General features: G+C 40.8%; 1 protein-coding gene across 1 annotated transcript; it reads left to right on the top strand.

The window, feature by feature from the left end:
* Positions 1–422: 422 nt before the first annotated feature.
* LOC135672038 (monoterpene synthase 7, chloroplastic-like) lies at positions 423–4,884 on the top strand. The gene is made up of 5 exons (XM_065180493.1): positions 423–518; positions 1,596–1,740; positions 1,982–2,672; positions 2,762–2,900; positions 4,798–4,884. The coding sequence occupies exons 1-5, from the start codon at positions 423–425 to the stop codon at positions 4,882–4,884; spliced, it is 1,158 nt and encodes a 385-aa protein (XP_065036565.1).
* Positions 4,885–15,764: the final 10,880 nt, after the last annotated feature.

Genomic DNA, 15,764 nt, shown 5'->3' with positions numbered 1-15,764 from the left:
TATGAGCCCGAAACATGGCGACATGCTTCGCGGGGTCGGAGCCACCATCGTACGTCTCCAATGCGGGTAGCCTGAAGTCGAGTGGTACAGGCTTGTCCTGTATTTCCTGAGTGAAAGGGAATCCGCCCGAGCCGCCTTCGTTTGACACGCACCACGATTTTTGGAACTCGCGTTGGAACTCGTCCAGGCGTTGGTTGACCCGAGACAGTTGGATCCTGAATGAGTCCTCCACCGAGTCAGACGATATGGTGTCGAGCTCGGAGCGGGGCGATGTGATTCGGCAAGGTGTGGGTATGCTTTACTCGGGCAGACCTCTAAGGTCCATCGTTTCGTCTCGGGCTTCTCCCGTCCCGACCTGTTTCCTGTTCGGCCTTTGCCGGGTTGGGTCAATCGAGGGAGCTGCTAGCTGCACGATCTGGGGAATGAGTGGGATGAGCGTCTGCATCATCCTTGCGATCGCTTGTACTTGCTTAGTCAAGCTGAGGCATGCCTCTGGCAACATAGCCGAGGGTCCCGCGGTAAGTCTGGGAGGTGGTAACCCCGTGTTGTTGAATGGGCTAGTAGCGATCTGGGTTCGAGGCCGGGATCCCCCCATCTCGAAGGACGGCGAGGGGCTAATCTCAAGGCCTGACCAAAGGGTGGTTGGTCGATGGTTCCTCCTGGGGAGAACTTCTGCCAGCTGTTCCTGCGACATCGGGCCCTCCTTCTAGCGCCAAAATGCTAGTAAACAAATATGCCGTGGCTGGTGAGACAGCATGGCCTGGTCCACGGGTCGATGTCGGGAGTCTTCTGTCGGTTGAGCTGGATGCTGAGGTCGATCGGGCTCTCGAGACGGGGTGTTGATCAGCGTTCCTTAGTGTGCCGATCCGGGCGCCGTGTATGCCGAGCTGCATCTCTCCATCTCCATGCCTTTGCTGATGCTGATTGGGCAGGAAACTTTGATGATAGAACCTCCACGCCAGGGTATGTCATCTTTCTTGGGTCTAATCCAATCAGCTGGAGTTCTAAGAAGCAAAAGACAGTGGCCCGGTCTACAACTGAAGCTGAATATCGTGCTATTGCTACCACTGCTACTGAACTCAACTGGATCACAAATCTCCTCAAGGAACTCAAAGTTAGCTTTACTCATACTCCCATAATATATTATGACAATGTTGGAGTTACCTACTTATGTGTCAATCCAGTGTTCCACTCACGCATGAAACACATCGCCATCGACTTTCACTTCGTGCGAGATCAAGTTGTCAGACATCAACTTCGTGTCTCTCATGTCCATACGGCTGATCAACTTGCAGACTCACTCACGAAGCCTCTAGCCCGCAAACTATTTTTGTTTCATCAATTCAAGATCGGTATTCTTGACAGGAGCTCGATCTTGTGGGGGCATGGTAACAGAGAGATTTTCTCTGATAAAAGAGAGATATTCTCAACTGCATAGCAGATGAGATTTCCTCAACTGCATGAGGAAATCTCTCTGCTCAGTTAAAGAAATATCCTCTTTCATTATGTATAAATAGACTTCACATGATACTACTTGAAGTGTGCCTTTTTGCTTTATCCTTATAATTTCATTCTTCATTCTCTTATTCTATCAGTATCACTTTAAGGAGGATATTAAGGATGCTTTATGGACAATATACCGTTCCACGGAAGAGGTGAACATGTTGCTGAAGGATAATCTTCATGCCACGGCTCTTATGTTCAGGCTTCTCAGAGAACATGGGTTTGATGTTTCTGAAGGTGATTAAGCTGTATATCCTGCTTTACTCCTTTCTTGGCGACTGATACAGCATTGTCGCTGATGGACCTCATATATTGCTAGAACAATTACTTCCATAAAACTGAGACAACTAGAAATATGTCCAATTAGTCATAAATTATGCCACGTTAATAGCCTAACATACTAATGGAATTTTGTGTTTATTCTGTTCTATCATGGTGTCACAATCTAACTTGCACAAATTATGTGGATGGACTGAAGGGGTATTCTACCGATTTATGGATGAGAAGGGAAACTTGAAAGCCAGCCTTCGCCACCAGACTGAAGGATTGGTGAGCTTGTACGAGGCTTCCCATCTTGCAAAGGAAGGAGAGCACGTGCTGGAAGAAGCTACGAACTTCACAACTAAACAGCTCAAGAGCCTCATGGAGGGATCACTTGAGCCTCATCTCAGGGAGCACGTAGCCCATGCCTTGGAGCTTCCATTGAACTGGAGGATGCCGAGGTTACAGACCAGGTGGTTCATAGAAGCATCCCAATGGGAAGCGAAGATGAACCCTGTCCTACTTGAATTGGCTAAGTTGGACTTCGACAGGGTTCAGATCATATATCAGAGGGAACTCAGAGAAATGTCGAGGTATTTTAAGCTTGCTTTACTTGAATCATGTCTTGTGCATTCTGCCCTCGTTTATGAACCAGCAAACTTCAGCGCAAACTTATGGCTATCGATCAGATGGTGGAACAATCTTGGGCTCGCGCAAAGGCTTCCATTTTCCAGGGACAGGTTGATGGAGAACTATTTCTGGACGGTTGGCTGTGCTTTTGAGCCACAGTTTGCAAGAATTAGGGAGGCGCAGACAAAAGCGAACTGCCTGATAACAACAATAGATGATGTGTATGATGTTTACGGCACCATCGATGAGCTCGAGCTTTTCACGGATGCCGTCGATAGGTAGACAACTCCTCCACGTCATGCATGTAGGAGGTGTTATTTCAACAGTCTTTGATTCCTGATAACATCTACTCTGATGGATGTTGCAGATGGGATGTTAAGACAATGGACAAATTGCCAGAGTACATGAAGATATGTTTTCTAGCCCTCTTCAACACTACAAATGTCACCGCGTACAATGTTATGAAAGAGAAGGGTCTGGATATAATTCCACACCTTAAAAAAGCAGTAACATATCGATCCCATCCCCCCTCTTTTGTGTATCGTCAATCATGCAGTTCCACTTTATAAACAGTGCTACCCTTGGATTCAGTGGGCAGATCTATGCAAAGCATAGATCTCCATACTATCACCAATTCTTCTCTTGAGACCAGTGAACCCACCATAATTACTCAAGCACAAAAATCTTCACATTGGCGTCAAGCTATGTGTGAAGAATATGATGCTCTTCTACATAACTTCACATGGACTCTTGTACCTTCTCATCCTGCACAAAATATCATCGGGTATAAATGGGTATTCCGAATTAAGCGAAACCCCGATGGGTCCATTGCTCGATATAAAGCACGATTAGTAGCCAAAGGGTTTCATCAACGACCTGAAGTTGATTTTACAGAGACTTTTAGTCCTGTAGTTAAACCCACAACAATTCGGCTTATTCTAAGTTTGGCCATCTCCAGAGGTTGGAACTTACGACAACTGGACGTTAACAATGCCTTTTTACAAGGGACTCTAACTGAAGATGTCTTTATGCAGCAACCCCCTGGCTTTGTTCATCACCAGTATCCGAGACATGTTTGCAAATTACAAAAAGCCATTTATGGTCTCCGTCAAGCTCCCAGAGCTTGGTATACTGAACTTGGATCGTTTCTAATATCAATTGGTTCATCAACTCCAAGTCTGACACCTCTTTATTCCTCCGACAACATCATGGCAATACAATATATCTTCTAGTTTATGTAGATGATATTATTGTTACAGGCAATAATCCCTTGGAGGTTCAGACATTTTTAAATCAATTGGCTGATCGATTCTCCCTCAAAGACTTAGGACCATTGAGCTACTTTCTGGGAATGGAAGCAACATTTACATCCTCCGGTCTCTTCCTCTCTCAAAGAAAGTATATTCAAGACTTATTATCAAAGACAAATATGCAAGATGTGAAAGTAGTTGCGACTCCTCTATCTACCGGTGAATCACTCAAATTATGTGATGGCAGCCCTACCACGGACTCAACTCAATACCGGCAAGTACTTGGCTCCTTACAATACTTGGCTCTCACCCGTCCAGATATCTCATTTGCAGTCAATAAATTGTCTCAATACATGCACCAACCTTCTGCTATACATTGGTCTGCGGTTAAACGAATTTTGCGATATCTTAAAGGGACCCTTAATCATGGTCTCTTTCTCCGCAAAACCACTCAACTTCATCTCCATGCCTTTGCTGATGCTGATTGGGCGGGAAACTTTGATGATAGAACCTCCACGTCAGGGTATGTCATCTTTCTTGGGTCTAATCCAATCAGCTGGAGTTCTAAGAAGCAAAAGACAGTGGCCCGGTCTACAACTGAAGCTGAATATCATGCTATTGCTACCACTGCTGCTGAACTCAACTGGATCACAAATCTTCTCAAGGAACTCAAAGTTAGCTTTACTCATACTCCCACAATATATTGTGACAATGTTGGAGCTACCTACTTATGTGTCAATCCAGTGTTCCACTCGCACATGAAACACATCGCCATCGACTTTCACTTCGTGCAAGATCAAGTTGTCAGACATCAACTTCGTCTCTCATGTACATACGGCTGATCAACTTGCAGACTCACTCACGAAGCCTCTAGCCCACAAACTATTTTTGTTTCATCGATCCAAGATCGGTATCCTTGATAGGAGCTCGATCTTGTGGGGGCATGATAACAGAGAGATTTTCTCTGATAAAAGAGAGATATTCTCAACTGCATAGCAGATAAGATTTCCTCAACTGCATTTGGAAATCTCTTTGCTCAGTTAAAGAAATATCCTCTTTCACTATGTATAAATAGATTTCACATGATACTATTTGAAGTGTGCCTTTTTGCTTTATCCTTATAATTTCATTCTTCATTTTCTTATTCTATCAGCCCCTACTTCCTTGCCCGTGGCTAACGGCGATGAGGGGGCACGAGGAGAGCGCGTCGGCAAGGAAGGGGCACGAGGAGGGGGTGTGAGACCACATCGGCGAGGAGGCTACATGGCCCCTGTCGGACCCCCCACCCTCACTGTTGTCGTTGGCCATGGAGGTGCCGCACAGTGCTGCCTACTCCCTTGCTCGCGCGAAGGCGACGAGAGCCGCCGCTCGTCGTGGAGGTGCCGCGTAGCGTCGCCTGCGCCTCTGCTCACGCGAGGACAGCGAGGACCGCTTTGTAGTTGGTCCTGCGGGGTGAGACGGGGGCCCACCTGTGGACTCCTCCGTCGGTGCATCAGAAGACTCAGGACTCGTTCAGTAAACGCATTCCACCTTTGGACTCTGCCGTCGGTGCGTCATCACGCTACTTCGTTCAATAAACGCGTTGGTAGTCACTCCATTACGCTACTTCGTCTAAGCTCGGTACCAAATGACTGCTGCACGCTATCGCACACTGGCTCTGCATATTATTGTGGGTGGAAACAAAGTCTGCAAAGATGCTGCCAAATGCGCTCGGAGTGGACGAACCACTGGATCATCATTCTTTGTGAACAAATGTGTTGTGACGGGTAAGTAAGCACGGCCTAATCCACATATTGATGTTGGGAGTCTTCCATCGGCTGAGTGGGATGTCGAGGTCGATTGGGCCCTCGCGACAGGGTGTTGATCAGCGTTCCTTGGTGTGCCGATCTATGCACCATGTATGTCGAGCTGCATCTCTCCTTTTCTGGGGTGGTTGGTAGCTCATCTTTGTGAGGTGGCCGCGCCCTCGGGAAGGAGTGCTGGTTGGCGTTGGTCGGGATCCGGATCGATTGGCTGCACTCTTTCGTGCACTGGATGACGATTTCCGGGTGGTGGCAGATCATCTTCGTGAGGTGACTGCGTTTTCTTGCAAAAATGGCCCCCGTCGGGTGATTCCCGATGAGGCCCCTTTGACGAGTAAGTCAATCGAGTGATCAATTGATTTTGCCATCTTTTTTCCCTCCTAGCCAGATGCCGACCATAGGTCTTTATATTATTGTACGTGAGTTGGTCATACATGGGTTGGCGTGGTGAACATGCTGAGTAGTATCTTAGTACGGATTCTGACTTAGCATTTCTTGATATTCCTAAGACGTGACGTACCGAGTAGTACTTTAATATGAATTCTGATTTGACATATTTTGGGGGTCAAAATATGTCATTCTGACTATAAAATCTAGTCATCTATAGCACATGATGAGGAGGCGTAACTCTCTCTCTCTCTCGCTCCAACTATTTCTTACATCTCCGTGCGTGTCCGCCGGGAAAGAGGCGGGAAGTAGTTGCAGCATCATTAACATATTTATCGTAGAAAGATAAGAACGAGAGCAAGGTGTCGCCCTGACCCATCACCAACCTGTAAGGCTGGTATCGACGCATGACCTACCTACACATTATTTAGCGACCCAGATGACGCTGACGGTACTGCTAGCCAGGAAACACCATCCTTATCACGGAATAAGGTTTAATGTCACCTGGCATCAAGATATTTATATTTAGACTGCCACATTGGATGTCCACATTGTGTTAGGAAACAAAAGCTTTCAAGATGCAAATTATAACTGTGAATTGGTACGCTATTAGCATGGCATAAATGTTCTCCTATGCACTAATAAAATGGGTCGTTTTTGTATTTATTTGTTTATTTATTTTTTTGACCCAACGGATTCCGTCAAATTGGTCTCCAAACAATATAAATTAATGGACCAAGATATCTCTTTTATATCTTATCAATTAATGGACTAAGTGGGAGAATGTTAAATTTTATGACATTTTTATAATTGGATAAGATATATTACTAATTGGGTTCCGTTGAAATATTTTAGTCAAATTGAACAATTCCTCGAAAGATAATCTTGATGGAGGAAATCTCCTGCGTAGAATCTCCATAGATCTTATCTCTGCTCTTCTAGGGGGTTGATAGAATATTGACGTTATGCCTCTCCTCTTATATAACTAATTGGGTTTGTTGAAATATTTTAGCCAGGTTGACAGAATATTGACATTGATACCTCTCCTCTTATATAACTAATTGGGTTCCGTTGAAATATTTTAGCGAAATTGAACGATTTCTGGAGGAAATCTCCTCCTTGCACTCATTACAGACGATGATTAAAGACAGTGCTTAGCAGATCAGATGAGATCTTTGAACATATGACATCAAAAGGTACGTATCGTAATAATTAGATCTTTGCATTTGATTCTGATCCTGGCATATAAATTATTTCCGGATTTCAAATATAGCATAATTAAATTTTTTTGCTTACATCGACGTCGACATATAGCATAATTAAGTTATTTACGCATTCCGATCTCTGAGCAGAGCTTTTCTTGAGAGCGAAGAAACATCGACGTCGTCATTTTGATTATTCCACGAACTTTTCTTGAGAGCGAAGAAACATCGACGTCGTCATTTTGATTATTCCACGAAAACCGAAAGGAGGTAGCAATGATGCTAAGGAGCCTATCACGGGAAGAACTATCGAGAGAGGGATCCTCAACTATCCAGACTCCCTGAAACCAGGAAGAGAAAAGGTGAAAATGGAAGTGTAAGTGTTGCTGTAAGGCTGCCCAGTAGGCCTATGCAAAGCTGCAGTCTAAAAGGATATAAGAAGAGGAGTCTAAAGGTATGTGGCAAACAAAGCATGAGCCTTGTTCACAGTGAATAATGTTAGAGATGTCGTTGAAAGTAGGCAAGTAATTTCAGAAAAAAGATTTTTATTTTGGAAGCAATTCTTAGATGCGGAATCACCTTCCAGCCTTGTTAAGGCTTCTCGGGAGTGTATTATCTAGAGAGATGCTTATCGGTACTGCTCACTGTTGCACTGCTTAATGGAGTACTGGTCCAAACCTACGAGTCATTATCGAGGTGTCAAGAGAGGTGGACTGCTAGGATGTGCTGGACAAGAAAGGGGTGGAAGAAGGACACAAGCGCTCTTAAGTTCTAATGAGAATTTGTTATAAGATCATAAACAACACAAAAATTACTCATTTCATTCACCCCACAAAAGTGGGCTATTGGTTAAGAGTATTATCAAAACCAAGGTCATTCTAGATTTTGGTGTTGTTGCCATTGCTAATGAGTTTTTGGAAACCATAATTGATATTGACGGTGAGCTCAAGAATAGATTTATAGGCTATAGAGGTTCGTTTATGTTTTGGAAGGGACCAAAGGGTGGAGACTGTCATATTTGGTTAGGAAAACTTTAACCCAATGGGTGTGTGAAAATTAAGGATTGATGTGATTTGCTTAGCACAAATAATTTTTTTGACAATAATAAGATCCCAAAATTTATGACCATCCTGATCTGTAGGTAAAATTGTGATATCCCATGGTGTCAATTTGACATGAGATTAAATCAATATATCATGAAAACAAAATAATAGCAACTCGAAGTTTCCTTCACATCCAAACTTGACTTCCCATAAGCTACAGCTTCACAGTGCACAAGTACACACTTATCATAATTATTAATTTTAATAAAATGAAGTACAATAGCACAGCTTCACATATTTGTGATCATACAAGTGGACTTTTTTTTCTTTTATCATTTTATGAATGCGAGATTAATAAAAGATTGTAGTACAATAGCGTAAGCTTCATTGGTGATCATACAGGTGGACTTTCTTTATCTTTTATCCTTTAATATTACTGGATTTGATGCTTAACCTAATAATTCTTGTAACATTTTCTGATGTCACAGTCAATTGGTTATAGTGTCAATGGTGTTTCTGTTCGTTCTATATGGACTTGAGTAGTTAACGTACAGCACACCAAAAATATTTTGATCATAATTTTTAATTTGATCAATTCAATAGGGTTAACTATAGAATATGCCTTGTAGGTAGACCTTGAACGTTTTGATCATTATACTTAAAAAAAAAATATCGATATCCTTATAATTATGAAACTAAAATAATTAGATCTGTGTCATAATAATATTAGTTTTATTAATAAAAATATAAAAATAAAAGATAAAAAAATAATTTTAATATTTGATGCTAGTAAACGGAGACGCTAACGTTAATTTGGCTAATACGAGACTCCAAGACAAATGCCATGTTATCTCAGTACGATCTGACGGATTGCAGTTGGTTGTACATCATGTCGTATCCGATAGACATAGTCACAATTGTCAATTCGGCCAATGTGATACTCGAGAGAAATGCGATGCTAATTGGTATGACCTGATTGATGGATGACAGTTGGTAGTAGTACGTCATGTCGTATTCGATAAATATTGATGTTCATGTTTAGACTGCCACATGAAATGTCCACTTTGTGGTGGGAAACAAAAGCTTTTGGACATGCACGATATAATTGTGTGAAGTGGGACACTACTAACGTGGCATAAACGTTCCCCATTCACTAACGGGATGGGCCGTTTTTGCATTTATTTGTCTTATTTTCTTTTTTCGACCCAATGGATTCCATCAATCGTAGAAGCAACATCATGTTCTTAGTCATTTTCACATGAGTGATTGAAGTCTTGTTCTTATCATGAATATATAATATGTTATTTTAATATCATATCCTTTTTCAATCAATAGATCTAAGCTTAAAATATTATTTTTTACATCAAAAACATAATAAACATATAAATGCATACTTGCTTTTCATTACTAAGCTCAAGAAAAATATTACCTTTGTCTCTTATCGATCTTTGTGATCAATTATCAAATAAGCCACGTTGTCCATTTGACATGAGATTAAATCGAGATAAAATAATAGTAACTCAAGTTTCGTTCACATCCAAACTTACCCTCCCATACGTTTCAGAGCGCACAAGCACACACTATTATCATAATTATTAATTTGAAAAAAATGAAGTACAATAGCACAGCTTCACATATTTGTGATCATACAAGTGGCCTCTCCTTATCATTTTATGAATGCGAGATTAATAATAGATTGTAGTACAATAGCGTAAGCTTCATATGTTGGTGATCATACAGGTGGACGTTCTTATCTGTTATCCTTTACTATTATTGTTAGATGTGATCCTTCACATAATGATACTTATAACACTTTCTGATGTCATATATAGTGTGATGTTGGTTATAGGATGGAGAGATCCACTCATCTGTGTAACTAGTGTTTCAGTTCCTTCTAGATGACTTGAGTAGTTAACGTACAGCACCACACCAATAAGTTACTTGAGTAGTTAACGTACAGCAAATGGGAACGCTAAAGGATCGAGGCCATGGGCTTGACCTAATGGTGTCGAATTGTAGGAAAAAACGTGGGATATTTTTTTCTGTATCAAAATGAGTTTCTCATCAAAATATCAACTTGATATCCAAATAAAAATATCAATCAGCACAGCATAAACAATAGAGCAAAAAATAATCACACAGTCAGATCAAATCTTTTTAACGTGAAAAACCCAATATGGGAAAAACCACGGGACCGTAGTCCACCTCAAACTTTCACTATCAATAATAATGATAACAGATTTACAATCGGTCTTCTCTAGAATAATCAGAGGATCACAATAACATCAAAATCATAGATCTCCTCGTAAGAAAATTTTAGGTCTCACAAAGTGGATATAGCAGGAAAGAATCTTAGAGAGGGTAAACTGTAGATCAACACCGTTAGGATTGTAGAGTTTGCTGCAAGGATTCTTCACATAAAATTTAGGCCAAAACTGAGAACGTTTTGTCACCGATCGTCAAGCAGAAAACTCTAAAACCTTACTTTCTCTCTCTCTTCTTTTCTCTATGTGCGTCGCCGCTCGTTGCACGCTGCACGCTCATGTTCCACTGTGCACACACGCACGCTGCGCTCCACCAAACCCTATCTCTTTCTCTTTTTAATTTCTACCTTCAATTATTGATTTGGGCTCAATAAGCCCAATTGTCCAAGCCCACATATGGGCTGGACCCAACAATTCTCCCCCTCCGGCTCATATGGTGGGTTGTACCAAGCCCGCTCTTCGCCTACATGCTTCAAGCTTCTCCTTAGGCAAAGACTTTGTCAACATATCTGAACCATTCTCACTGGTATGCACTTTTTCCAATTGTAATTCTTTCAACTCAAGCACATCACGAATCCAGTGATATCTCACATCAATATGCTTGGATCTAGAATGGTATGTTGAATTCTTGGAGAGGTGAATGGCGCTCTGACTGTCACAATAAACAGTATATCCTTCCTGTTTCAAGCCCAATTCCTGTAGAAACTTTTTCATCCATAAAGATTCCTTGCAGGCTTCAGTAATTGCTATGTATTCTGCTTCTATGGTTGATAGAGCAACACACTTCTGTAACTTAGACTACCAAGAGGCTGCTGCTCCTGCAAATGTCATCAAGAATCCCGAAGTGGATTTCCTGGATTCAGTATCACCTGTCATGTCTGCATCTGTGTAACCTTCTAACACAGGTTCATCACTGCCAAAACATAAACACAACCTGGAAGTATCTCTTAGATATCTTAATATCCATTTCACTGCTGTCCAATGTTCCTTTCCAGGATTAGAGAGAAATCGGCTGACAACTCCAACTGCATGAGCTATATTTGGCCTAGTACAAACCATAGCATACATCAAACTACATACTACAGATGAGTAGGGCACTCTGGATATTTTTTCTTTTTCTTTCTCGCTTGTAGGACATTGTTTCGAATTAAACTTGAAATGACCTGCAAGTGGAGAACAAACTGCTTTGGCTTTACTCATATTGAATCTTTCAAGAACCTTTTCAATGTAAGTCTCCTGAGATAGCCAAATCTTCCTTTTCTTCCTATCACGAAGAATCTTCATGCCAAGTATTTGTTTCACTGATCCCAAGTCTTTCATGGCAAAAACCTTACTTAGCTCTCTTTTAAGCTTTCCAATTTTTTCAACATCATGACCAACAATCAGCATATCATCCACATATAGTAGTAAAACAATAAAATCATCATCTGAAAATTTCTTCATAAACACACAATGATCAGATGTGGTTCTATCATACCCTTGGCTCATCATAAAGGAATCAAACTTCTTGTACCACTGTCTAGGTGCCTGTTTGAGTCCATATAAGCTTTTCTTAAGCTTACACACTAGATTTTCTTTTTCCTTGACCTTGAAACATTCTAGTTGCTCCATGTAAATTTCTTCTTCCAAATCACCATGAAGAAATGCTGTTTTTACATCAAGTTGCTCAACTTCTAAATTCAAGCGGGTAGCTAAACAAAGAACAACTCGGATAGAGGACATTTTCATAACTGGAGAAAATATTTCTTCAAAGTCAATACCTTTCTTATGACTGAATTCTTTCACAACTAGTCGTGCCTTGTATCTTTGTTGTGAGCTATTATTTTCAGTCTTCAATTTGTAAACCCACTTATTCTTGAGAACTTTCTTCTCTTTAGGCAACTTTACCCGGTCATAGGTGTGGTTCTCAAGTAAAGATCTCATCTCTTCTTGCATGGCTTTAACCCACTCATTCTTATTCTCATGTAGAATAGCTTCTTGGTAAGTTTCTGGCTCTCCCCCGTTATTAAGCATAACATACTCATGTGGAGGATATCTCGTAGATGGTTGTCACTCTCTAGTGGATCTTCTAAATGGAATCACAATTGGTGGTGGAGGTGCTTGTTCAGTTGGTTCAGCATCATCGGTGTATTATTACTGGTATTCTCACCACAATCTTCTTGTTCATCTCCCCCATGATCATCATGAACTACAAGTGACGGAACTGGACCCAGACTCCAAGGAATATAAACAGAGGTTTCTGGCTTCTCAATATTATCACCATCATCAAACAATTGGTCTTCAAGAAACACAACATCTCTGCTTCTAATAATCTTCTTGTTCACTAGATCCCATAATTTGTACCCAAACTCTTCATGACCATATCCCAAGAAGATACATGCTTTTACTTTACTATCAAGCTTGGACCTCTCATCTTTAGGAATATGAACAAATGCTTTACACCCAAAGACTCTTAAGTGATTATAAGATATATCTTTTCCTCTCAATACTCTCTCTGGAACATCACCTTTCAGAGGAACTGATGGAGAAAGATTTATCAGATCAACTGTAGTTCTCATAGCCTCCCCCCAAAATGACTTTAGTAACTTAGCGTGAGAAAGCATACACCTAATCCTTTCTTCAATGGTTCTATTCATCCTTTCTGCCACACCGTTTTGTTGAGGAGTTTTAGGAACTGTTTTCTCAAGCCTGATACCATAGAACCTGCAATAATTCTCAAAAGGACCCCTGTACTCGCCACCATTATCTAATCGGATACACTTTAGCTTTCTGCCAGTTTCTCTTTCAACACTGACATGAAACTCTTTGAAAACATCGAGTACCTGGTCTTTGGATTTCAAAGCAAAAGCCCACACTTTTCTAGAATGGTCATCAATAAAAGTAACAAAATAAAGAGCACCTCCAAGAGTTCTAGTTTGCATAGTACAAACATCAGTATGAACTAAATCAATAACATCTGATCTTCTAGATGATGGATATGTCTGAAATGCAACTCTATGTGTTATTCCAGCTAAGCAATGATCACAAGATTTAAGAGATGTACCTTGCAACTCTGGTAAGAACTGCTTTCTAGCAAGAGTTTGAAGTCCCTTCTCGCTGATATGACCAAGCCTCTTATGCCAAAGATCTATACTTTCACCTTTTTGAATTGTATTAATCTCTCCTTTATGTAGCTTAGCTTCCATGACATAAAATGAGTTAAGTTTCTTTCCTCTTGCCACAATCAGAGAACCTTTAGTGAGTTTCCATTTGCTTTTACCAAAATAGTGTGCAAAGCCCTCATCATCAAGTCTACCTGTAGATATCAAGTTTAGACGAATATCTGGAACATGTCTTACATCTTTGAGTATCAATTTGCTCCCAATACTGGTCTCTAAGCAAATATCTCCAATACCCACAATCTTAGATGTACTACTATTTCTCATTCTGACATTACCAAAATAACTAGCAATGTAAGATCTAACGAAATCACCATGAGAAGTAACATGAAATGAAGCACCAGAGTCAATTATCCAATTACTGTCCTGAGCTACAAGACTAACACAACCTTCATCACAGACAATAGTGATATTACCTTCAGCAGCAACTGTATTTGTCTCTTTCTCATTTTTCTTCATTTCATTCTGTTCTCGCTTTCAAAACCTACACTCTTTCTTCATGTGACCTGGCCTGTTACAGTGAAAACATTTGATATCTCTTCTAGACTTGGATCTTCCTCTATAACCATATGAATTTTTGCTATGACTTCTTCCACATCTTTCTTGTTTTTTAGTAACAAATGCCCCAGAAGAAGATTCACCATGTTCTTTCCTTCTGGCATCTTCATTTAGCAAACTGTCTTTAACCATATCTATAGTTAGAGTTCCCTCTGGCGTGGAGTTGCAAATAGTCACCACATACGTTTCCCAACTTTCTAGTAAAGAGCTGAGAAGTAATAATCCTTGCATCTCATCATCTATATTCATTTTTATAGCTACCAACTTGTTTGCAAGACTCTGAAATAGGCTTATGTGCTCAACAATGTTACCACTATCTTTATACTTCAAATTTACAAGCCTTCTGAGGAGAGAAATTCTATTTCCCATGGTCTTTTTCGCAAAGAGATTTTCTAACCATTGCCAAACAACATCAACTCTGGTTTCATCTGAAATATGCTCATGCAAGTTTATATCCATCCATCTTCTAATATAGGCAATAGCTTTTCTATGTTGAATTTCTCATTCTTTATCATCCATAGTAGAAGGTTTATCTTTAACCTTGATGGGCTTATACAAATCTTTGCAATAAAACAAATCTTCCATCAGACGCCTCCAAGTGGAATAATTTGATTAGTTCAATTTAATCATACCATCTAACTGTTCCATTTCAATCTTTTCTCTCTTTGTGTATCAAAATGGGTTCCTCATCAAAATACCAACTTGATATCCAAATGAAAATATCAACCAGCACAACATAAACAATAGAGCAAAAACCAATCATACAGTGAGACCAAATCTTTTTAACGTGGAGAACCCAATATGGGAAAAACTACGGGACCGTAGTCCACCTCAAACTTCCACTATCAATAGAAATGATAACAGGTTTACAATCAGTCTTCTCTTGAATAATTAGAGGATCACAATAACATCAAGATCATAGATATCCTCGTAAGGGAATTTTAGGTCTCACAAAGTGGATATAGTAGGAAAGTATTTTAGAGAGGGTAAACTGTATATCAACACCGTTAGGATTGTAGAGTTTGCTGCAAGAATTCTCCACATAAAATTTGAGACAAAACTGAGAACGTTTTGCCACCGATCGTCAGAAAACTCTAAACCCTTTTTTTTTCTCTCTCTTCTTTTCTCTATGTGCGCCGCCGCTCGTTGCACGCTCACGTTTCACTGTGCACACACGCACACTGCGCTCCACTTAACACGAATTTCATCAAATCAACTCCTTGAATGAACTACTTTTTAAAGTGGCTTCTTCCACTATGATGCCAGAGATACTCTTGGACACTTGGAATTACATTTGGTGGCCGCTTACCATTCTGCTTGTGAATCTCGTTTTAGGGTGGTCGGACGTAGGTCGAGAGGCACGAGAACCTCGTTACTGATTCCTGTTTTCACCGCCTCTGGCACTATAAATCCAACGCCATCACCGCCATTACAAAGCCCATCAGATTCTCTATCTTCTACTGAGTGTTGTTCACCGAGCCAAATGCGTGGTCCTGATGATTCACCTCCTCTGCGATGCATGCTTGTCGATTAACCTCGAAGGTATGTGTGCATGTTAGTTTCTTGATGCCTTGGTGGGTGTGGTGTTGGCGGTTGATGGTGATATCTTAATAAAGGCTGAATCCATATGAAGGGTTGGCGCTGTTGGAATTCCGTTCTCGAGTGGAGTCTGATCCTTATGGGGCATTGGAGAACTGGAACCCCAG

Source organism: Musa acuminata, chromosome BXJ1-4 (assembly GCF_036884655.1).
Source record: "Musa acuminata AAA Group cultivar baxijiao chromosome BXJ1-4, Cavendish_Baxijiao_AAA, whole genome shotgun sequence".
NCBI classification, from domain to species: Eukaryota; Viridiplantae; Streptophyta; class Magnoliopsida; order Zingiberales; family Musaceae; genus Musa; species Musa acuminata.
Note: the sequence above shows the minus strand (reverse complement) of the source record. Positions and strands in the feature narration are given on the sequence as shown.

Coding starts and splice junctions, on each gene's coding strand:
- LOC135672038 (XM_065180493.1), top strand. CDS start 423: ATGAGTGGGATGAGCGTCTGCATCATCCTTGCGATCGCTTGTACTTGC. Junction 519..1,595: donor ACATAGCCGAGGGTCCCGCG/GTAAGTCTGGGA, acceptor TTATTCTATCAG/TATCACTTTAAGGAGGATAT. Junction 2,673..2,761: donor TTCACGGATGCCGTCGATAG/GTAGACAACTCC, acceptor TGGATGTTGCAG/ATGGGATGTTAAGACAATGG.